A 22,974-nucleotide genomic window follows, 5' to 3' on the forward strand; every position below is an offset into this window, starting at 1 on the left:
TTGCCCAGGCTGATCTTGAACACCTGGCCTCAAGCAATCCTCCCACTTCAGTCTCCCAAGTAACTAGGATTACAAGCACTAGCCACCATTCCCAGTAAAGTACCTTTTTTTTTTCTTTTTTTTTTACTTAAAGCAGCAGTTGTGGCAAGTTCAATTCCCTCTGTTCCTCCTCGATTGATTTAGACACTCTCTGATCATGCTAACTGTCCAGGTATGTTTTCATTTCAGGAGACTCCCAAATAGCCAACCATAATATTTCTTTTCTTTCAGTTTGTATATTTGTAGGTAACTCCAGCTGTTGCATTTATACTGGGAATCTTCATAAGAAGCTGAGAGAAAGAGAGGGGAAAAAGAAAGTGGCTTTCTACTTTCAAAAATGAAACAAAAAGGAAAAGTGGCAAAGTACTGTTTTAGCTGTGCATGGTCATATCCACAAAGACTTGTAGCAGGTGAACTGTTCCAAGACTGACACAAGGATGTTTCAAACTTGTCTCTATCTGTAGCAAATGTTAAAAATACCAACTCACTTGGAAGGAAAAATAAAAATCACAAAGGTATATTGAGCACAGTAATGGTGTTTGTTGCAACATTTATTTCCACAGATGAATTTTTGAACAACAGTGATATTTGACTTATAGTATGAAGTTTCAGAATCAAAAGAATTTCATTTTAATATGTTTGTTAATTGTGAATCTCTTCAGTGGTTATTAGCAACACTGTTCCCAGGATGCAATGTTGGGAAACACTTATTTCCAACTTATTTTTTTCCAAGTAAAATATTGTCTCTCTTCAACATGCTTTAATTTTTCAGACTCATACAGATACATAATAGCTCCTTCTCCCTCCACATCAGTACACTAAGATAAAAGAATACTGTATCTTCAGCACTAAGCAGCAGTGCCAAAATGTCCTGCCAATAAATGGACTGTGTGACATTATTAATTAAATCACCCACATTGGGATGACTTCCACTTTTGTAACTAGAGTTATCTTTATGTGGTCAGAGCTGGACATAGGCAGCATAGTCACACAGAATATCTTATCTCTGTTGCTGAATTGAATAACACGGGATGTGTACAGAGGAACGTGGTAGGAGTATGTAGATTTTGTAGTCAGACAGACCTGAAGTCAAATCTTGCTCATTTTTTTAGAGCACAGGATTTGGACTCTATATTGAGGGTTTTGATCCCTATGCCACCATTCAGCATCTTGGACTAGTTATTGAACCTCTTCCTTTTCTGTAAAAGATATAGTGTATCTGCTTCCTTGGTGGATTATTACAAGGATGAGGGATGCTGTATGTTAAGGACTCAGCTTATAGTTGCATTCAATAAATGGCTGTTTATTTTATGAAGCCTACTACTACAAATTATGCAATTATTACTAGAATAATGCCAACTTATGTGGGTCTTCCCCTCTAGTCCCTTATTGATTGTTCTCATTTCTCTCAAGTATTGCCAACTAATAATCTCCACTTGCTTATAGAAGTGGTTCAAGATCTGATGATAAAATCCCACATACTTCTATAGCAGGTAATTATTAACAGATAAGGTGTTTACAGATAACATTTGAAGCTAATTTTCACCACCAACATCCCCTCAATAAAACCAACTTTTAATGTAAATCACATGGCATGCTGCTTTAGAAAGGCTGGAAGGTAGTAATTATAAACTATTATTAAGCATCCAAAATGAAGCTCTCCTTTTGCTAACATCATTCTGATTTTCTTATTACTACCATTGTTGTGAATAAATTCTGTGAAGAATGCTTTAAAATAAGAGAGAAATGGAAGACCAAACTTGTACATTTAAAATCAGGCTGGAATTGAACTTGTTATTGTGTCTTAAATCATTTTTTGTGCCAAAGCAGGTATGTATACATTAATAGTAAGATGTACATTATTTTTAAATTACTTGTAGCATGTAAGATTATCAATGTGTATAGTTTTTATTGAGAGATTAAAGTAGGATTAAACTTTCTGTTTTGAAAGCAGGTATTACTTTTTAAGTTCAAGTATTGTTGCTTCTTATTTGCACTTATCTGATACCCACTATCGCTATTTCTTTTAGATTATTGTGGTAACTTGTCAGTACATTCATCTAATGTCTCTATACTCTTTTAATAATGTCTAGGCAATTGTCCTGGTAATACACTTGGCAAATTTATAGTTCTTAGATTATAATTACACCTTCAAGGTGGCAGTCAACAACATAAATTTCTAACCATCAACATATTTGGTTTTTAAGATGATCAATATGTAGTTTAAGAAGCCATATTATAATTATCTTAATTAAAGTAGCAAAGTTAGAAAATACCTTTTACATCTTCTAAATTTAATCCTGTGAAGAATAAGATCTCTGTCCTGGGAATGAGCACTTTATAATTCATAGATCTTGGACTGGGAACCCACTTAATGTAAACTCTTTTTTTTTTTTTTTTTGAGACGGAGTCTTGCTCTGTCGCCCGGGCTGGAGTGCAGTGGCCGGATCTCAGCTCACTGCAACCTCCGCCTTCCGGTTCACGCCATTCTCCTGGCTCAGCCTCCTGAATAGCTGGGACCACAGGCGCCCGCCACCTCGCCCAGCTAATTTTTTGTATTTTTAGTAGAGACGGGGTTTCACCGTGTTAGCCAGGATGGTCTCGATCTTCTGACCTCGTGATCCACCCGTCTCGGCCTCCCAAAGTGCTGGGATTACAGGCTTGAGCCACCGCGCCCGGCCAATGTAAACTCTTAAAGACTGACTTGGGGACATCTTGAAGGGCATTGAGTGAGAACTTGCACCAGTTCAGTGACAACCCCTCCTCAACATTAGAATCTATATTGCTTGAAAAGTCATTTCCACACCCTAGCTTGCCATATGACAAGAGAGTTAGGAAGGTTGTGGGAAATTTATTTATTTATTTTTATTTTTATTTTTATTTTTGAGACGGAGTCTGGCTCTGTCGCCCGGGCTGGAGTGCAGTGGCCGGATCTCAGCTCACTGCAAGCTCCGCCTCCCAGGTTTACGCCATTCTCCTGCCTCCACCTCCCAAGTAGCTGGGACTACAGGCGCCCACCTCGTCGCCCGGCTAGTTTTTTGTGTTCTTTAGTAGAGACGGGGTTTCACCGTGTTAGCCAGGATGGTCTCCATCTCCGACCTTGTGATCCGCCCGTCTCGGCCTCCCAAAGTGCTGGGATTACAGGCTTGAGCCACCGCGCCCGGCCTGGAAATTTATTTTTTAAAGCCCACATATGTTATATAATAAGATGTTTTAAGAGGTATTTAGTTCAATGCTATTTCTTTTAGACATGGTGGCATATGTGAAAGGGCTATCACAGGGAACCTGGAGGTGGGATTAAAGATCCAACAATGTAGATGTAGCTCTCAACAGTCATATTTCTTGCTATATCTATGTAAACATGTGTTTGATGTCTATTTTTATGACATATGTAAATATCTTCATGCTCAGGTTATATCGCTATAATCACCTTTATTCAACACTTAAATCTCAACCACAAAGAAAGAAATGAAATAATGTTAGTATAAATTTAAATTTTAAAACTTGACGTATCATGAAAATCTTCTGGAATTAGGAAGTAATGATGATTGCACAACTTTGTGAATATACTAAAATCATTACATTGCACATTTTAAAAACATGACTTTTATAGTATGTGAATTACATCTCCAAAAAAAAAAGCAGAATGTTCCAGGAGGATTGTCATTTAGGCTACCCTTTTCCTTTCATGAACCCTAAGTCACACCAGAGGTACCTGTTTAGAAGCCTTGCAGGAGGGAGAGCTTCCTGTTGAAATTAGAGCTAATTAGTGACTATTGATCTTATATGTGTTCATATTTGTAGAATAAAATCCAACACAGTGGGTGGTACATTAGTTTTTAGTGAAGCCCATTAATTTCCAGATAGAACATATGTTGTACGTTGTATGTGTACACACAGATATAAACATATATACGTAGGTCATACACACATATACATGCACTGCCTGTGCTACCTGGGCTTGGCATCAGTTTATATTTTAAACTCAGTGAACACCATAATGACTGCTTTATAGCCTTTATTCTTTCTGTTTCTCTTCATGACTAGATTCCAAGAGACAGAAAGGAAACTTTTTTGGAAGAACAATGTAGAATATTTATTTCAAATCTCTTTTATCTTCCTTCTTAACTTGGACCTGACCAGATTTGTGTAAAATTCTTTGTCTACTCTAATAATTTGGTTTGTAAATTTAGTGATTGATTTCTAATAAGCTGAAATTAGGATAAAGATTTGGCTGTAGAAATAAGCATGTTTTCATTTTTATACAGGTTCCCCAGAAAACACACATTCATCAATATGTGTAGCTGTTTTTAGTGTATTTTAGAAACTAACTAAGCCCTTAATAAGCAAAGTTACCAATTTCAGAAATTAAAATATTTTCTATCTTAAAGAGATGAATTGTTTCTATTGTGAGGAAAGTTTTCAAGTGATGGTGTCAGTTGATGGTACTTTTTGGAGATCTGTAGCCTTCATCTGCCTTTGGAGAATGATATGCTTTTCTGGTTCAATTAAAGAACTATTTGCACAAATGTGAACTAAGCCTTAAAAAACACAGCTAATTGACTGGGCATGGTGGCTCTTGCTTGTAATGCCAGCACTTTGGGAGGCTGAGGTGGGTGGATCACTTGAGGTCAGGAGTTCCAGACCAGCCTGGCCAATACAGTGAAACCCAGCTTCTACTAAAAAAATACAAAAATTAGCTGAGTGTGCTGGCAAGCACCAGTAGTCCCAGCTACTCGAGATGCTGAGGCATGAGAATCGCTTGAACCTGGGAGGGGGAGTTGCAGTGAGCCAAGATCATGCCACTGCACTCCAGCCTGGGAGACAGAGCAAGACTCTGTCTCAAAAAAAAAAAAAAAAAGAAAAAGAAAAATTAGCTGGATGTGGTGGCTGGCACCTGTAGTCCCAGCTACTTGGGAGGCTAAGGCAGGAGAATGGCGTGAACCCGAGAGGCGGAACTTACATTGAGCCGAGATCACGCCACTGCACTCCAGCCTGGGCGACAGAGCGAGACTCCATCTCAAAAATAAATAAATGAATAAATACACACACACACACACACAACTAATTAATTAAATTCAGTGAATCTCCCAAAGCATAATAAAGGTTACCTGTTCTAGATGGGAAAACACTAAAAGAATCTGGAATGCTTACACTGTCTTGGGTTTGGGACACAGATAGTATTATGAATACATAATTTCTAATTGAAGTGTCTTATCCATGTTCAGTACAATTAAATTTAGAATGTTTAACCTCGTTCTTGAGATTAAACATAGTAATTTTTAAAATCAAAATGTAATTTAAACAAAGGAAATGATTCTTCTATGTCTCCACAGTTTTTTTCTTGCACATACTAGTTTTTGTAGAGCAGTTGCTCCTACATGTAATTTCAAATTAAGCTATTATGCATAGTAAAAATAATACAAATGAAATATTTGAAATAAAGCTTAATTGTACTTTTTTGCCATCCTTACATATCTAATGCAATAATTTAGAGCAAGTACCACATTTCTTTTAAACTTGACAAATGAAGAAAAGTTTAAATTAGGATACATTTCTAACCTATAAAAACGAGGGAGTAGACTTTTTTAAAAAACTGTTGGGCCCTTTTTGGTGTTGGACCCTTTCTTACTCAGGGGAGTCAAGATAAGTGAATCCATCTTTGAAAATTATTTTTCTGGCTAGACACGTTGGCTTACACCTGTAATCCCAACAGTTTGGGAGGCCGAGGCGGGTGGATCACTTGAGGTCAGGAGTTCGAGACCAACCTGGCCAACGTGGTAAAAACCCTTTCTCTACTTAAAATACAAAAATTAGCTGGGTGTGGTGGCACACACCTGTGGTCTTAGCTATTCAGTAGGCTGAGGCGGGATAATCTCTTGAACCTGGGAGGCGGAGGTTGCAGTGAGCTGAGATCGCACCACTGCACTCCAGCCTGGGTGACAGAGCAAGACTCCATCTAAAAAAAACAAACAGGAAAAAAAAAAAAAAACCACGTTTTTCTGCCAGAGCAAATAAACTTACACTTTATTATTTTTTCACATCACAGAGACTGTGTTGGCTTTTGGAAATATTATGTTAGAAATAATGTGCTTTTAAGGAATAGTAATAGACATGAGGTTGTTTTCTATATGCCTATGATAACTTAATGATCAACTTCAGAAGGCTTCCACTTTCTCTTTGAGCTTGGATAACCCAGAGAGTTCATTGTTGTAGGATGGTGAAGATGCGAAACTAAATCCTTTTGGCTTCTCAAGCAATATAGCTAATGAGGAGTGGGCGATTTCTAACAGTGCTGGTCTTTCAGTCCCTTATACTTAACCCTTGGGGGAAGAATATGCATTCGGCACACTAAGAATTTCTAGTATGTTTATTGATGATCGTCAGAGTTTTCAAGAAACTTTCATTAATTTTTAGAAAGTTTTCTTTTCCGTTTAAGGATTACTGAGAAAATTACCTGACACTAATAATGTTTCTATGTCATCTAGAATGCATTTGCTTTTTGAAAATTTGATTTGTGTGCTAGAGTAGAGCAGGGATCTGCAAGCTGTGGTTTATAGGCGAAATCTGGCTCACTGCCAGTTTTTGTTTATTTATTTATTTATTATGTATGGCTGGTTTTGTATGACACTGGTAGAGTTGAGAAATTTCAACATAGACCATGCGACCTGCAAAGTCTAATATATTTACTGTCTGGCAATTTACACTAGAAGTTTGCTGACCTCTATGCAAGAGTATAATCTAAGATAGTTTTTTAAGTGCTAAAAGAAATGCAGTCTGTTTGGCCAGCTGTCATTTATTACTGACAAGATTTTGTTTTTAGTTTGACATTTAAAAATTTGAAATTTTCCACTACAAAGATAAAATTGGATGTGATGAGTAAAGTAAAAAGCTTCGAATATCCATATTTTCTTTCTCAGATCTTCATTTAAGGACAACATAGATATTTAAACATTTTATCTGTAGGCATTTGAAAACTTGAATATGATAGCTGTCAACTCTTTTAAAAGAGGTATCCAAAAGAAAATATGTGAGCATTGAGTGTGTTGTTGCTAATAAATTTGCACTGAGTCTTTTAGGAAAACATTTTCTCCTGACCCTTAAAAGGCTTTAAAACCATGTGCCAAGAATTCATCACAGCAGCAGACAACACCCAAAATATTGAGCTAGGGTTTATAAAGCCACCTCCCTCCTCGTCATTTTTTCCTTTAAAGCTTAGCTTCTTTACTTTTAATTACAAGTTCACATTTCTCTGGTTTCTCATCTTGGAATAAATGACATTCACAATCCCTTGAACTGCTTCACCCAGACTTCAGCCCCCAGGTACACGTGAGATCCAGGATCCATTTTTTTTTTTTTTTTTTTTGCATTACCCTGCCCAGCAATTTCATTCTTTTGTCTGAAGATGAACTGTTTTGCAAGATTTCTGACCTTGTCATATAAGGAAGTTCCTTCCACCCAGCTTTAACAACACAGTATCAACACCTCACACCGTAGTTCCTTAATAGTTCCACGTACAGCATTTTAGTCGTTCATGCAAACTGTAAACAGCAGTGTAGAGAGGGAGGAGTTTGAGGATATGAGTCTTCCTGAGTTGAGACTTGCCCACTAGCTGCCTCAAGTATACTTTGTTCCATTGAATGTTTGCAGTCACAGAGAGAACTTAGAGTTATATGACACTCAAAGGAAAAGCAAAAGAGCATTAAGAAGTGTCTGTTTTTGTTATTGCCATTTCATAAATATTTTAGTAGGTGTTCAATTTCATTGGATATTCTTTTTTTTTTTTAATTGTCTTTGTACCTATGATTGAAAACGGTAGTTGGTCTATGACTTTTGAGGAGGTAAGTTTCTTTTTTTAATCTATGTGTGTCTGTAACATTGGTGTCTGTCTCTTTGAAAAATGCAGTATCCTCCTCCCAAAAGTTACTAACCAAACTTTCCCAGCTGTACATCTCGTATCCATGAGGGGTGAAACTATGAGGACAGTTGTTATCTGCTTTTTATTCAAATGGTGTCAGTTGTGTGAGATGGGGAGTATATGTTTCAGACAGTGTGATGTGAGTGTTAAGAGTTATGTAAGCAGTGTCTCCTGTAATCTTTTCTGAAAGGCAAGAGGGAACCAGTTTGCCTGTTTTGTTTACAGGCTTTGAGCAGTCAGCACATCTGCTTGTGCAAACTTAGAGCATATGAATCTCTCTGGGCTGACTGAGGTTATTGGGGCTGACTTTAAGTCTGTCTCCCATGGGCAATCCTTGTTAACATTTCAAAATGAGCCAAGCAGGGTTCCTACCTTTCCCAAGAAAAGTAGTATCAAAAAAAAAAAGACCATCAAAACCAAACTCTCTTCTCCATTCTAGAATACAGGCAAACTTTTTCTGGAATGGGTCAGTATTGAAAACAGTTTTGGCTCCTTGAGAAGAACTGTAAAAGGCAGCCAAGTAATATAAGCTCTGTTTAGCCCTCAGTAGGTAAGTGTGGGCAAGTTCTTTGTAGAAGATCTCCATCTCAGTAGCAGAGTCTCACTGTAGTGCTCAGTAGCACTCACCCTGGGTTCATACTTTGGAGGATGATACTGCATTTTTGGCCCCGTAGCTTGCTTTCCCACTTGTCTGTGAGTGCAGAGCAGGAGTCTGACACTTCCCACTGTGCTGCTTGCTTTGCAGACACTAAATTGAAGCTTCTTGCTAAAGCAAAAGCCAGTAGGTGTGCCCTCTAGGCTATTTTGCTTTGCAGGGACCGAGGCTCTCAGTTTCTCCCAAATCTTTTCCCACCCTTGCCCTTGCCCCTTTAACTGTGTGTCTGTAAGGAAGAGTTTGAGTTGCAACAGTCATTGTAATGAGAAGTTACTAGTCAGAATTTCAGCTGAACTCACACCTCTTTCTTATATAACAGATAATCCATCAGACATTTATCTCTAATCAACAGTGAAGTAGCTACCTGGTATGATTTCTAAATACTTGAACAAAGTATTTTTTCCACGAACATCCTATGACTTTACCTGGAGGTTACTTTAACTCAATTCTAAGCATATAATTGTAACCTGAAAAACTGGTAGTGGCAACATTTTCACTTGTGCCAAATGGATGTAATGTACATAATAGTCGAGGGAGGTTTTTGTACTTTGGGGTTATACAAGTACAATTTCAATAGCAATAGGACACTTAACTCGGGAATAGTTATTGAAGTAGTCTTATCTTAGTTTCTTGAAGAGATTTATCAAGAAATGAGAAAAATCTCTTCCCTCGCTAAGCAGCTGCATTGTGAAATATGTCATGTTGAAATTGTGCTGGTATTGTTACTCTTTCCTGGCTAGTAGGAAATTTATTGAAAAAGCTTCTCAAATCTTTTTTTTAATCTAAGTTTCCTATAAGTATTTAATTTTTTTTCCATGAAAAAGAGTAATAGATATATCAGAAATAAAGGCTAACTCTTCAGCCCCTGCTAGAAATTGTGTTACTTAGGCAAAGATTGAAAGATTTCATTGTAGAAGCTCTGGCTTTTTAGAAATCTGTCTTTTAGTCTCTACATTTATTATGTTTCTGTGGGAGGGTGGAACTTCTGTAGATTGAGGGAACAGACAGAATCTGATGAGTACAAGTTGCCTCTACAAGAGCCTACACAGTCTTCTCGGGAACATCTGGGGAAAGAGTTCCTAGCAAGGCACCACTTCTGAGGGGTTACATTATATCTTAGTCAAAAAGGAGGATCCAATATGGTTTTGTGTAGAATATGACCTTCTAACAGAAGTGGACTTAAAATTTTTTTTTCTCATTTTGGCATCTTATCCCTTCCAATGGAATTAAAATTCTGAATTTTTTTCCTTAATAAAACTATTTTTTAAATCCTATTACAAATATATATGCATTGTAGAAAACTTGAAAACATTTTTAAAAGGAAAAGGACAACAGTAAAGAAAATTCACTACCTACAGTCAATATTTATTGTTTATATTGTTATAATGAGATTCTCCAGTTATTTATTGGTTTTTTTTTTCCCCCCACAAGGCAGTGTAAGCATTTCCTGTTATTATGTATTTCTTTCTTTCTTTCTTTTTTTTTTTTTTTTTGAAACAGGTTCTCACTCTGTCACCCAGGCGAGAATGCAGTGGCATGATCACAGTTCACTGCAGCCTTGACTTCCTGGGTTCAAGTGATCCTCCAACCTCAGCCTCTCCAGTAGCTGGGATCATGTGTGCACACCACACCACCCAGCTAATTTTTTTTCTTTTTTAGATGGAGTCTCACTCACTCTGTCGTCCAGGCTGAAGTGCAGTGGTGCAATTTTGGCTCACTGCAAGGTCTGTCTTTCAGGTTGAAGCAATTCTCCTGCCTCAGCCTCCCGAGCAGCTGGGATTACAGGTGTGTATCACCACACCCGCCTAATTTTTGTATTTTGTTTTAGTAGAGATGAGATTTCACCATGTTGGCAAGGCTGGTCTTGAACTGACCTTAAGTGGTCCGCCCACCTCAGCCACCCAAAGTGCTGGGATTACAAGCATGAGCCACTGCGCCCGGCTGTACCCAGCTAATTAAAAAAATTTTTTTGGTAGAGATGCGGTATTGCCATGTTGCCAAGGCTGGTCTTGAACCCCTGGGCTCGAGCAATCTTCCAGTCTCAGGCTCCCAAAGTGTTGGGATTACAGGCACGAGCCACTGCGTCCAGCCTTCTCCAGTATTTTAACACTGAGTCGAATTCTATTGTGAATTTATTTAAAGTATGAAAGTGATTTGGGATTGTTTTTATCTTTTTTGATAGATATGTTTTTCTTTTTTTTGAGACGGAGTCTCGCTCTCTCCCCCAGGCTGGAGTGCGGTGGCGCGATCTGGGCTCACTGCAAGCTCCGCCTCCTGGGTTCACGCCATTCTCCTGCCTCAGACTCCCGAGTAGCTGGGACTACAGGGGACCGCCACCACGCCCAGCTAATTTTTTGTATTTTTAGTAGAGATGGGGTTTCACCGTGTTAGCCAGGATGCTCTCGATCTCCTGACCTCTTGATCCGCCCCCCTCGGCCTCCCAAAGTGCTGGGATTACAGGCGTGAGCCACCGCACTCGGCTGATATGTTTTTCAATAATGTTTTAACATTCTCCAACTTTTCTAATTTTTTTCCAAAAAAAAAAAAAAAAAAAAAGACAGAAATGGGCCCTGGTGGCTGGTTAATCAAGGTGCAATGTTTCTTAGCCCTTCTTTTAAAAAACAGGAAAAAGAAAGAAATTGTCTTCTCTTTCAATATAGCAAACACCAGGTTGTTATATAGAAGATAAAATTAACTTCACATTGCCTGGTATGCTATGATAAACTATCTTCCAAAACATATATTTGCCTTCTAGTTTTGTATCACTGCTTTGTCAAAGGTTTTTGACAAAAAAAAAAAAAAAAAAGGTTTTTGCCACCTTTGCAGAAAACACTGTTAGGAGAGTAAATCTGAAAAACAGGAAGGTCTCGTGACATTAGTCTTTCCTGTCAGCTGTCTTTTGAATCTCCTATAACTGTTAACAGTAGCAAAGAAAGTAATTTTGATACTTTGGAATGGAAGACATGAAATAACTATTCTGAAAATAGTTGTGAACATACCAAGTTCACAGTGTTTAGTTAAGGAAAGACCTTACTTCATAAGAATTAGTGACTTGTTTTTTTTTTTTTTTCTTTCATTCGTTTGTTTTTGTTTTTTTATCATGTAACTTTGTTTCAGATTTTTCAAGGTGGGGGGCAGAAATCCTCAGTAATTTATTTTACCTGGAATGTTTTAATCTGAAGTTTTTTAAAAAACAACAAAACTAGATATGACTATTGCTGTCACCCAAAAATAGGTGTTCAGAAAAGTAAATATATTCTTACTCAAAGAATAAAAATGTCGACTGTTAGCAAAGTCATGAACCCATGTGTCATGATTCTTGATTTAATGCTCTTAAATATACTTAATATGAACCCTGTCTTAGAAAAACAATTTGAAGAAATGTCTAGTGGTTTTCCCCTGTTTCATTCCTACTGTGTCTTGTGGTTTCTCTTGAGGTCAAGGGTGAGACCACTGTGCATGTTTCAAATAAAGAATTGCTTGTGTCTGTGTTCTAGATCTATGTAAAAACCTCACAGGATTGGGGGGGGGTATGTTCAGAAAGTTCGCTCTTTGTGGCACATGTTTTATAATGAAGTTCCATCTTGAGAGTTTAAGGGACAAGTTTCACCGGGTAGAGAACCGCATCTGCATTGCTAGCTAAACTCACTGTTGTTTCCCATACAGCAATCCTGCCTTCCTGTGCCACTTGCGCCTTCTCCTTTTTACACCTTTGAAAGTTCACTTTGTTGCTTGTTTTTCCTCACTAGTTCTATTCATTTCTGTATGTCCAGACACTAATGCCCACCTCCGGCTGTTGTTCTTTTTCTGCAGAGGGAGAACCGAAGATTACAGGAGGCCAGCATGAGGTTGGAACAAGAGAATGATGACCTCGCCCACGAACTAGTAACAAGCAAAATTGCTCTACGGAATGACTTGGATCAGGTAAACTTTAGAAATGGGACTGTGATGACTTCCTCAGAGCAAAGACCAATTTGCCCTCACCGCTGCCCTCCCAAGCTTGCTTTGTTCTTGACTTTGTGCTTGATGAATGGAGGAGTGGCAGGGACAGTATGTGTTATTTGGAGAGAGTGGAAACCACAAGCCTTTGAGAAAGGTTTGGGTCATTTCTAAATAGCGTGTGTGACATAACTTTCTTTATACCTCTAAACTCTGTTATGTCTTTGTTGATACCTTTCCTGAACCAATGGCTGTCAGCATAATTATCTGAGAACATCAGTCACCAAGAATATACCTGTACTAATGCCACTCTAACAGTAGGCACCTTACTCTTTGTTCCAGTAAGAATTCTTCTCCAGAATAAATGTGAACTTTTAAATGAAGTACCTACATTAAGAGTTGGATTGTTAGATTGATAGGCATCTGAATGGCTGAGAGCCAGACTGCCCTGTTGTGAATGCTGGCACCACCACTTGTGAACCATATGACCCCGGGCAGTTCTTAAGCTGTCTATAGATATAAAAAGGTATCTATCTCATAGAGATGATATGACAAATAAGTAAAGCACTTCAATAGTATGTGTTCATTAAATGTTAGCTGTTGCTAGGAAGACCTTAAACTATTTAGCATTCCCTTGTTCTTTCCAACTAAGCTGACAGTCTTAGGACCTCCTGTTTTTTCTTGCTAGCATTTTCAGAAATAATTGGCAATATGGAAGCAGTCTTGTGCAGATTTAAAATTACCACTCTATTTTCTGACTTCTACAAAGTAAATATTCCCAACAGATAGTGGAGGGTCAGAAAAACTGACTCTCAGACTGTTGAGTCTGTAAAAGAGTCATTACCTGTGGTGTAAGTTTGCATTGACAATATTAAAAAATACAAATTCATTCATAGCATAAATCTGCTTACATGTTTAAAATTAAAGGACAGCTGAAAATGGCCCCTGCCACAATTCCTTTTTTCCCATATTGATAGCCAATTTTGTGGCTCAAAAGTTCTAACCATAGTAAAGTTGGAGAGAAGACCCATGTTCAGGAAAACAGTGCTGTATCTGGGAGAGGAGGACACTGAGAGAACTGGCATTAAAGGAGTTCGAAAACAAAAACAAAAACAAGAACTGTGTTGCTTGGGACACGATATGGAAGGTAGAAAAAGCAGCCCAGAGAATGTTTTTTAAAAAAGTTGTGGCGCTGTTAACTACAAACCTCCTTTAGCCCGCCCATTTGGAAGCTGTGAGAAGTGATATAAGAAATATGTGACTAGGAGAGTCAGAACCAAAGAAGGTAGCAGGATTTCCATTCAGTCAGGGTAAACTCAGCCTTACCTCAGTGGTCGTATTTTTGTATTCGAGACTGTAGAGATAAGTCAGTGCTATAATGAAAGTCTTGGTTCTATGTTAACTTTCCAAATGGGCTTGATTCTGCCATTTTGAATCTTTTATCCATTAATAATTTTCTTATAATGGCTGACTAAATGAAACAATTTTTAAACAGTTGGATTCAGTGAGGATGCAGTGAAATGAGCTAAGGAGAATTTCAGAGTTGTTTGGGAAATGTAGTTGGTAATATGTGTTAAGACTTTAAAAGGTTTAAGCAATAATAAAATTAAATTTTACTATGTACCCACTATGTGCCAAGCACTAAATAAAGCAATGTATAAACATCATCTCATTTAATCTCCCTAATGACTCCAGGAAGCAGTTATTATTTTAATCTTCCATTTCATAAATGAGAAAACTATATAGATGAGGAAACTAGAGATCCTCTGACTTGTAAAGGTAAAAAAAAAAGATTTGGTAAAAAAATGTATATACAAGGTTGTTTACTGGAGTGTTGCTTATAAGAATGAAAAATAGAAATATTATAATATCTATGTTCACTAGTAGGGGAGAATGACAGCTTGACTGTAAAATGTCTTTCTGGAATAATTTTTTTTTTAATGGGAAAATAATAAAGTAGTTTTTTAAAAATACTTTTTTTCTGTAAAAATAAACATTTATAATGTTTGCATCTCAATTTCAAGGATTACTGGCTGGCACTGGGTCATCCTATTGGGAAGGGGACCATAGTATATACCTAGATAGGGAAGAAGCCCATAAGGAAGTACATCAAAATGTTACTGCCAGGTATCTCTGGGTGATAAGATTAAATCTGATTTTTATATTCATCTTTATAGTTTTTTTCCCATTTAAAATTTATACAAAGACCTTAAATTACCTAACCACCATAGGTTAAGTAAAAATGAGGATTAGAACTTTTAAAAATCAGAAAAATAATGAACATTATAATATGCATATTATATATGAATATACTACTAAATAATATATATAACTTTAATCCAAAAAAAATTATCTTAAAAATCATTTCTTCACCAAGAGAATCCTTTATGTGAGTCAGTCCGGAGTGACTGCCATTATAGGTATTTCTGAAGTAATTGGTTATTGAGTACCAGGGTAGCTCATGATGTGAGTGCTAGAACAGCCCCTGAAGAAAAGGTTCCATCAGACCTTCATTCTTCCTCTCCCCTCTTCCCTCCTTGACTCTCCCTCTCTTTTAAGAAAAGTAAATATGACCTGGGCCCTCCCTTTTGGAGCTTTTTATCTAAATGAAAGAATCTAGATGAAATAATAAAAACTGCTATTTCATGCATATTTCCTCCTAACTTCTGATTTTGCAGTTTCCTCCTCATTGGGGTTTATTTGCCTACCAAAAAGCTGTCCCTACAGTTGAAGTGACCTGTCCCACCAGTCTTCTAGGAAAGGCCCTAGCCTGAGAGTGGCTTTGCAGGCCTTCACCCAGTTTGCCCAGTACTTTCCCATTCCCAGTTTGTGAAAATCAGATCTTTTAATTAAAATAGCAAAACACTGGCAAACTTTAAACAAATATGAAAGCAGATTGTATTTAAGACAATATGTAAGCAAACAAACACGAATTAGGAAATTAGCTACTTTGCAAAAATAAATCATTCCTTACTCTGACCATTTTAGTGCTAATTTTGGGCTTCCTGGACACCAAAGGCTCTTCAGCTTTTGCCTCTGACAGAGCCTTCCTCTCTGAGAACTTGCCCTCTTTCAGATTCCTTAAATAAAGATTTCTCAGTGATTAGAAGTGAAAAAACGTACAACATCTCCATTTCAGTTTCTGTTTGCTATCTGCTTTCAAGCCTTTCCTGTCCTTCCCTATTTGCAAGGAACAAAAGAGAAGAGACATGATTAGTACTGTCCTGCTGAGGACCAGGGGTCTAGGTTCCCTCTCACCATAGCAAGTTCTCTTAGACCAGAAGCTACATGGACTAAATGGAAAATTACTTTGTTTTGTTTTAGGTTGAACGACTGGCCTGGTTAGTTCTTTCAGAAATCATTTCTCAAAGATCCTCATTTCTGATATTAGGGCTGAGTCTTTGCTGAGGTTATTGTTGATTCATGATTAAATCACACATTGCAATGCTTGTTTCTCTCATATATGTGTAGCAGAAGCCTTGATTGCAATTAGAACTTTCAATATCAATGAGACATTATAAGATGTTGGTAAGTGTTTAGACTTGATAATGACAATGTCTCTCTCAATCTTGTCAAATTATGGTGAAGGCTGTCGGGCGTGGTGGCTCATGCCTGTAATCCCAGCACTTTGGGAAGCCGAGGTAGGTGAATTGCCTGAGCTTAGGAGTTCGAGACCAGCCTGGGGAACCCGATAAAACCGAGTCTCTATTGCAGTTTCCTCCTCATTGAGGTTTATTTGCCTTTTGCTCTAGATATTGTATGTGGTAACAGTAGAAATAAGTGAAGTTGCCTTAATCTTGACCTAATGAAAACTGTTTGGCAGAAAATGTGCAAATGAAAATAATAAGTCTTCTTAGCATAAACATTTAGGTGTTTTTGAAAAAAATTCCTCGGGGAAGTGCTTTTCCCCCTTTTCTTTTTCTTTCTTACTTTCTTTCTTTCTTTTTTTTTTTTTTTTTTTTTTTTTGAGACAGAGTCTACCTCTGTAGCCCAGGCTGGAGTGCAATAACACGATCTTGGCTCACTGCAACCTCTGCCTCCTGGTTTCAAGCAATTATCCTGCCTCTGTCTCCCGAGTAGCTGGAATTACAGGTGCCCACAACCATGCCTGGCTGATTTTTGTATTTTTAATAGAGACGGGGTTTCACCATGTTGACCAGGCTGATTCCGAACTCCTGGCTTCAGGTGACCCACCCGTCTCGGCCTCCCACAGTGCTGGATTACAGGCGTGAGCCACCACGCCTGGCCAGCGTTTACTTTATAACATTTTTGCAAAATGTTAAAATTTTAGATGGCTCTCCAAGAGACCAAACTGAAAAAAACAAAAAACAAAAACATTTATTTTAGTATCATGATGAACTTTATGAAAGGATCAATCTCTTCACAAAGTAGAAATTGCTGTGCGTCCTGTTAAGAGGAAGGCTTAGTTGTAGTCTTCTTTATTAGCAGGGCTCAAACATTCTGGGGTAGAACCTGAACCAGCGGGCTGCAGTTACAGGGAGAGAGTTGGTTCAGTTTTTAAGAACACTGAAATGAGCAGTACAGCTGCTCTTAAAGTGCCACTCTGTGCCCATCTGTCAGAGACTTTGGGGAGGGTCTCCCTGCTTTGTGAGTAACCTCAGTCAGTCATCTGGCTTGGGGCTCTAAAATGGAAGTTTTGTGCTTGCATGGTTTATTTATTTATTTTTCTCTTTTTGTTTTCTTTTAAAATGCCATACTTTATGCCAGATGCTTCCATGATGTACATCAGGTGTCTTACAGCTTAACTGAAAACTTAACTTGCAGTGTTCTTATTGCATTCTCGAGGTCTACCTCTCATTTTAGTATGTTAATTTGCTGTTAGATTTTTCCCCCCTAAAATCTAATGCATCAGAGCAATTTTTAGTGTCTTAAAGACTTTTAAGGGACTTTTTCGCCTTAACTACCCAACGGTTTCAAATTATCTGCAAACAGAGCTCTAACCACTGGGCTATGAGCCCTCAGGAGCCAGAAGACAGGGCAAGCAAAGCAGCTGGAATGCAGTTTCTCTACAGTCATCAGCAGACTGTGCTGGCCTGGCCATCTGGACATGCAGGAGATATGGCAGAAAACAGACAGAAGGCCGCTTGGCCAGTCCTCAGCAGACTGGGCTGGCCTGGCCCATCTGGACATATGGGAGATATGGCAGAAGACAGACAGAAGGCCACCTAGCCAGTTTTCACCATTACTTGGATAACATTTTGCTGCTGTCAGCCAGGGATAGCTTCTTCACATAATTGCCTCTCCTCTGTGTCCGGGTTCTCTCTGCTGAACTCATCCTGTGGTCTTCTGCCATCTCCACCGCATGCAGTCTACATCTGCAATGATTTAGCCACACCTCTTCATTCAACAAGTACTTAGGGAGCACCTATTCTGTACTTGGCATTGGGCTTGGTGCTTGGGATAGAGTCATGAGCAAAAGAGATATGGTTCTTGCCTCCTGGAGCTTAACGCCTAGTGAGCAGGACAAATAAATCCCATGCGTAAGTTGTCATTACAGTCCTATCAAGGGAAATATGAGAGATTTAGATAGGGGAGCTAACTTAGATGGGGGTGAGTGAGCCAGGGCTGAGGGCATGCTTCATTGCCATGTGAACTTGAAGTCGTGGCCTAAAAGGTGAGAGCCCGGCATGTTAAATAGACATCATCATTCTAGAAATACGATCTTTTCTTCCTGGATTCCTGGTCCATATTTCCATTTTTTTCATGGCTCTCTCTATTATGGATTTTTGGTCTTAATTTCTCCTTACTAGACTCACTGCCCTGTGTGAGTGACCATGTGGGCAGGTTTACCTCAACTAGTCCTTGAATTTATCACCTAATTGTTGTCCTCAGACCAGCCTGTCTGCTCCTCCTCTCTGAGTCAACCCTTATTCTCCACCAGTTGAAAGTTTCTGTGTGAGGCTCTACCCCTTCATCAGATCCATCTGCACAGAGTGAGTGCTGTTGTAACATCTAAAACGCTGTAAGAAGAATTTAGAAAGAGGATGGACTTTGATGTTATTCAAATCTGAATTCAGATCATGACTCTATTAAATGTGTGACCCCAGACAGTTTGTTGGATCTTTCCAAACCTCACTGTCATTATCTGTAAAATTATTGTTGGTGTGTGGATTAGAAATAACGTGCGCCAACTAGTTGGCACATAGTTGGTATTCAGTGAAAGCAGTCATCCCTTGGTTGAGCTAGGAGGGAAAAGAATGACTTGCAATAATTTTGGAACAGCAACTGAAGATTGGGTTTGGAGAAAATTTCCACACACTTTCTTTGCCCTGTGTGTGACTGTGATGTACCATGATTTGCAGGCAGAAGACAAGGCAGATGTGTTGAATAAGGAACTCCTCTTGACCAAACAGAGGCTGGTGGAGACTGAAGAGGAGAAGAGGAAGCAAGAGGAAGAGACTGCCCAGGTAAAAGGAATATGTAGGCTTTTCTTTGCAAAGGTATGTTGGTAGGGAATTGATTAATACTATAAAAAAAATCAGGAAAATTAAATTTCTTCTAAATCAAAGGTGATGTTAAAGCAGTAATGTAAGTAATTGAGTGTACTTACTCAACATTTTTGTTCAACATTTCTGACATCTTTTTTTTTTTTTGAAAGGTGTTAAAAGAGGAGGCAGTATTTCCACCCTTGAACAGCTTTTAGGAATTTGCCTTTACTGAGATATTTAGCAAGAGTGTTGAGTTTTCTCTAAGTTTAGTAACGTGGAATTATGATCCAAGAGCTTTGACGAATCTGCAAATTTTGTGTTGTATCTCCAAGACAAAGACTTCTCTGAAGTAGTTTATGAGCATTGTTAAACCGAAAGCCTACAGAGACCTCTGCTGGGAGTTGCCACACAGCCCCTGCCTCGATCAGTCACACTTCATTTTCCTGATTCACACCTTAAGGAGCATCAGTATTCCTGGCAAAGCTTTCAAACCTATTTCCTGGGGGAATATAAAGAAACATTTTGAGAAGCAGCCTTGAAGTTAGCACCCTACACTCTTCATGGGAGCTGTAAGGCTAATTAGCCAGAAAATGCCACCAGTGCAAAGCAGTGTAGCACAGGGGCAGAGAGGCCTATCGGCCCAAGGAATTGGAGCTTTCCACTTCCCCAAGGAAGAACATGCTGCTTCATCAATGTTTTCTACCCCTGTCAGTCCCAGCCAGGGACCTGACACAGATTAGATTATGAGTCAGTTTCATCACAAACAAATGAAGTCTTCTGCCAAGAGTGTGTTTGAATTTGACTAATGTAGCTAACTTATAAAGTAAGGAAGCATCTCAAATCGTGATTAGCTTATTTTAATGAGTTTCATTCTGAGACATCAGTAATACTAAATTTAAAGCACAGCATAAAACATTTCAAAGATCTACATCCAAGCAACCAGAAAAAAAGTTCTACTAAAGTTACATGTGGAGGAATGTGTCATTTAGCACCTTCCAGACTTTATAAAAAGTGTTCCATGGTTTCTTTTTCCTTGGAATCTGATTTAGTGAGTCTTTGGCATTTACAGCGGTCCAAGATATATATTTTTTACCTACTCAAAAATTTTCAGGGGCTGATTACCCAGTTTTAGATTATTTAGATTCTTTAATGGGTTTTGTTTTTTCTTTACTTCCTGCCATCTTTGGACCACTTAAGCTACTCTAGATGAGGAGTAAAGCTCTTGGCAAATGAACTTAACCCAGGTTCTACCTGCTCCATGGTTCCATAGACATATGCTAGCCTGTAGGCAATTGATACCTAAAATGGGAAGGAATGTGACATTTGAATACTCACCTAATATGTGGCAAGAACAATGCAAGATGCTTTGCACCCTCCCTCCCCTCCATGTGTGTGTCTGTCTGTGTGTGTGTCTGTCTGTGTGTGCGTAACTGTTTTAATCATTATGGTACCCTTGTAAAATAGGGATTATTCTCATTTTCAGAGGAGGAAACTATGGCTTAGATAAATTTAGTGACCCTTGCTCAGAGACTCTCAGCCAGCCGAGTCTGTCCTAACGTCAATGGGGCCTTATTGTGGGAGGCAAGAAGGTTATTGTTTATGTCCTTAAATTGGGTCAGATAGAGAATAAAGATCAATATAAACAACGGAGTTTAGATCAGTGTAACTTACCAATTGCTTTTAGAATTTTAGAATCTAACAGATATGAAGAAATTTAGAAGTCTAATGAGGAGTGCAGTTATAAATTGCAATAATTTATGAACTAGCAATTACAGAGTATACGCCATAAATAATTTGAGATGCTGTACTGCAGAATGCATCTCTTTATTCTGATTATGTACTTAAAGTTTAAGCAGAGTTGTTTTTTGTTTGTTTCATTAGTTGTTTGTTCAACAACTTGCAGAATTTAATTCTTTCCTTTGTATCTGGTAGCACCTGAGCTTTTCCATCACCTTCATTTTCCTCTATGCCTAGAATTCTAGAGCTTCTGGGCCACAAAAATAACTGTGGTTATAACTATAGCATTCATAATTTAACATTTCAGTGACTGTAACAAGTACCTTCCATTATGTGTCACTTTAGCTCCTTCTAAAGTCAGTTTCTTTAGTCCCTGAATCTCCTGTCCTTATTAAAAGCTCTTATCTTCTTCTGTCTTTTCTAACTCTAGTCCCCAAAGCCTCTTGTTTCTGTCTCCAGAGAGAGGTAACAGCAGTAAAGGTAGACTATAAATAAGGAGGCCTACAATGATTTGTTTCAGTAATTTATAACGTCAAGAGTAACAAATTTAGCATGCAGTAATGCCTTGATGTTTTGTTTTAGACTCTTATAAGGATAATGATAGCTTCAGAATGGACACTTATTTGGCAATATGTTTAGAAGTAGCATAAGCAATTTTTTAATGGTGTTGCTCATATGTCTCATATTTTACAGAAAAGAAAGTAAGGTTTCTGCATCTCTGGAGATGATTGACTTTTTCAGATTATCAAGATGCAGCTTGAAGATAATTTACATAGTTAACATTGTTACCATTGTTACTATGAATCAGACAAACCTGAATATAGATGTTTATGAAAATTTATTAAGATTTTGGCTGAATCCTGATATTTCTCATTCTGTTCTTTCTAGCTAAAAGAAGTCTTCAGGAAACAGCTAGAGAAGGCAGAGTATGAAATAAAGAAGACTACAGCTATCATTGCTGAGTATAAACAGGTAATGTACCTCTGTGGCACATAGAGCTAGTTATAGTTTGCTGCTATAAAAGTAATTTTTTTTTTTTTTTTTTTTTTGCTTGAGGCCAGGAGTTTGAGACTAGCCTGAGCAGCATAGCAGGATCCCATCTCTACAAAGAAAACAAATTTTTAATTAGCCAGGCATAGTGGTGTGTGCCCATAGTCCCAGCTACCTGGGAGGCTGAGGCAGGAGGATCACTTGTACCTAGGAGTTTGAGGCTGCAGTGAACTATGACTGCACCACTGCGCTACAGCCTGGGCAACAGAGCAAGACCCTATCTCTAAAATAAATAAATAAATAAATAAATAAATAAATAAATAAATAAATAAATTATTATTATTGTTTTTCTTTGGGGTAGAAATATTTTTGTTTTTAAAGTTTCCAGAATAGTTTTCCAGATTTATTAAATTTAGTGACTCACTCTCTCCTTTGAAGCAGTGGTTGGACATACTTATTACTTATAGCTTATTACTTATAACTGATAACTTGGGAGGTCTCACTGACCAAAACAATCTATTGGTTGTTTACAATGTTGGGTAGATTTAGAGGAATAGAAAACCTTTTGATGACTACTGAGATCCTGTTTCTGCCTTACTCAGATGCTAATTTCCAGTAGATGACACTCGGAACATCTGCCTCTTGGCAAAGTTTAGTTATTGCATTAAATGGCAGTAGCTGGGGGATCAGTGTATCCTTTGCTACCACAGTACAGAATGTGGTGGGCACTCTTTTTCCCACATGGCTATGTGGCCTTCCCCTCTGCAGGCCAGTGCTAGCAGGAAGGTTTCTATTGTGAACCTTAAAATGCTTTTAACAAAGGGCTCATCTTCTTGAGGATGTTTCTGGCCCCATCATCAGAATGGTGTTAGAAAGCCCCCTTTCCTGGTATCTACTGGTACCTTCCTGTCCTTCCTGTTGGCTGGACATGGCAAGGACTCCTCTCATTGCTGAGACTCTGAGTGATCTGTTCAAATTCCAGGTTTCTAGAATTAATTAAAGTACCATATGCCATCTTCTCATCTAAGGATTTCCCCGGGGTCTTCTAATTCACATAGGACTCCAAAGTCTGATACTTTTTTAAAAAAATGTGGTTTTTTGCTTATAAATTAAATTTGTGTTCTTGTGGAAAATTAGAATAGTGCAGAGAAGCACAAAGAAAACAAATCTCCCTCAATCTTTCTAGCTAGAGATAATCATTGTAATATATTGAATATGCATTGTTGCTATACAAATGCTTTATAAAT

General features: G+C 38.2%; 1 protein-coding gene across 14 annotated transcripts in view; it reads left to right on the forward strand.

The window, feature by feature from the left end:
• RABGAP1L (RAB GTPase activating protein 1 like) overlaps positions 1-22,974 on the forward strand; it is an 819,337-nt gene that overhangs the window by 780,563 nt on the left and 15,800 nt on the right. For 9 of the 14 annotated variants that reach the window (XM_023207198.2, XM_023207196.2, XM_023207197.3 and 6 more), the window contains 3 exons: positions 12,426-12,536; positions 18,875-18,979; positions 21,626-21,709. In XM_023207198.2, coding sequence (XP_023062966.1) covers positions 12,426-12,536; positions 18,875-18,979; positions 21,626-21,709 — 300 coding nt within the window. Of the gene's footprint in view, positions 1-270; positions 573-7,390; positions 7,881-12,425; positions 12,537-18,874; positions 18,980-21,625; positions 21,710-22,974 lie in introns of those variants that run through there. The other 5 variants (XM_023207199.1, XM_023207207.1, XM_023207204.2 and 2 more) reach the window with 4 other exon arrangements.

Source organism: Piliocolobus tephrosceles, chromosome 1, assembly GCF_002776525.5.
Source record: "Piliocolobus tephrosceles isolate RC106 chromosome 1, ASM277652v3, whole genome shotgun sequence".
In the NCBI taxonomy this organism is placed as follows: domain Eukaryota; kingdom Metazoa; phylum Chordata; class Mammalia; order Primates; family Cercopithecidae; genus Piliocolobus; species Piliocolobus tephrosceles.